The sequence below is a fragment of the Leopardus geoffroyi genome, chromosome D1 (assembly GCF_018350155.1).
Source record: "Leopardus geoffroyi isolate Oge1 chromosome D1, O.geoffroyi_Oge1_pat1.0, whole genome shotgun sequence".
Lineage (NCBI taxonomy): Eukaryota > Metazoa > Chordata > Mammalia > Carnivora > Felidae > Leopardus > Leopardus geoffroyi.
This window is the reverse complement of record NC_059329.1, coordinates 62689155-62690015: the sequence shown is the minus strand read 5'-3', so window position 1 is coordinate 62690015 and position 861 is coordinate 62689155. Positions and strand designations below refer to the sequence as shown.

General features: G+C 41.9%; 1 protein-coding gene across 1 annotated transcript in view; it reads right to left on the bottom strand.

Annotated features, from left to right (window-relative positions):
• Positions 1-260: 260 nt before the first annotated feature.
• The window catches only part of LOC123602537 (putative olfactory receptor 56B2), a 960-nt gene continuing 359 nt past the window's right edge, over positions 261-861 (bottom strand). The window contains exon 1 of the mRNA XM_045487025.1: positions 261-861. This exon is cut by the window's right edge and continues 359 nt beyond it. Within this exon, the coding sequence (XP_045342981.1) occupies positions 261-861 (601 nt within the window).

Below are 861 nucleotides of genomic sequence, written 5' to 3'. Positions count from 1 at the left end.
TTGTCTTTCCCTAGAATCCCTGGGAATGTAAGAATCGGAATGGTCCCCTTTTCCAGTAAGATATTTGCTTGAAAGCCAAACATTTCAAAACTAATTGTCACCTGGTTGTTTTTTAAGTTCATTTGTTACCACTAATTTGTTACATTAACTGAAAAACTTCCATAGTGCCCTTTTTCCATAGTACTGCTGTCATGCATAATGACTGGAAAAACATAAGGATAAATATTTGGGAAATTACCTAAGTGAGCCCCTTCTCCATGTTAGTTGCTTTTGATGTTCAACTTAAGAGCCCTATATAAGCCATGCCTGAGTTCCTTATTCTTGAGTGCATACACTATGGGGTTGAGAGCAGGAGGAATGACATTGTGTAGTACATTGAGGAGAACTGGGACAAGGGGAAGCGTGATTGCTGCACTATGGGTGATAGAAATGACAACAATGACTGTGTAAAAGAACAAAATGAGGATGAGGTGGGAAGTACAGGTACTTAGGGCTTTGGAAGCAGCTTCTGCTGAGTTCAGTTTCAGCACTGAGTGAAGTATCAAAACATACGACAAAAAAATCAAAGCCAGGTCACTCCCCATCAGTGTCCATGCCAGAAGTAGCTGGTAGATGCTATTAATTGTCCTGTCATCACAGGATAAGCTAGTGACTCCAAGATTAGTGCACAGGCAGTGCTCAATTTGGTTCTGTGAGCAGTAGTGTCTCTGAGCAGCCAACACAGGCACTGGGATGGTAGCCAGGCTGTTTCTAAGTGCCATGGACACAGTTGCCTTGACCACAAAAGAATCAGTAACTATTGCTGGATAGCGTAGTGGTTTGCAAATGGCTACATATCTATCTATAGCCATGCAGACAAAG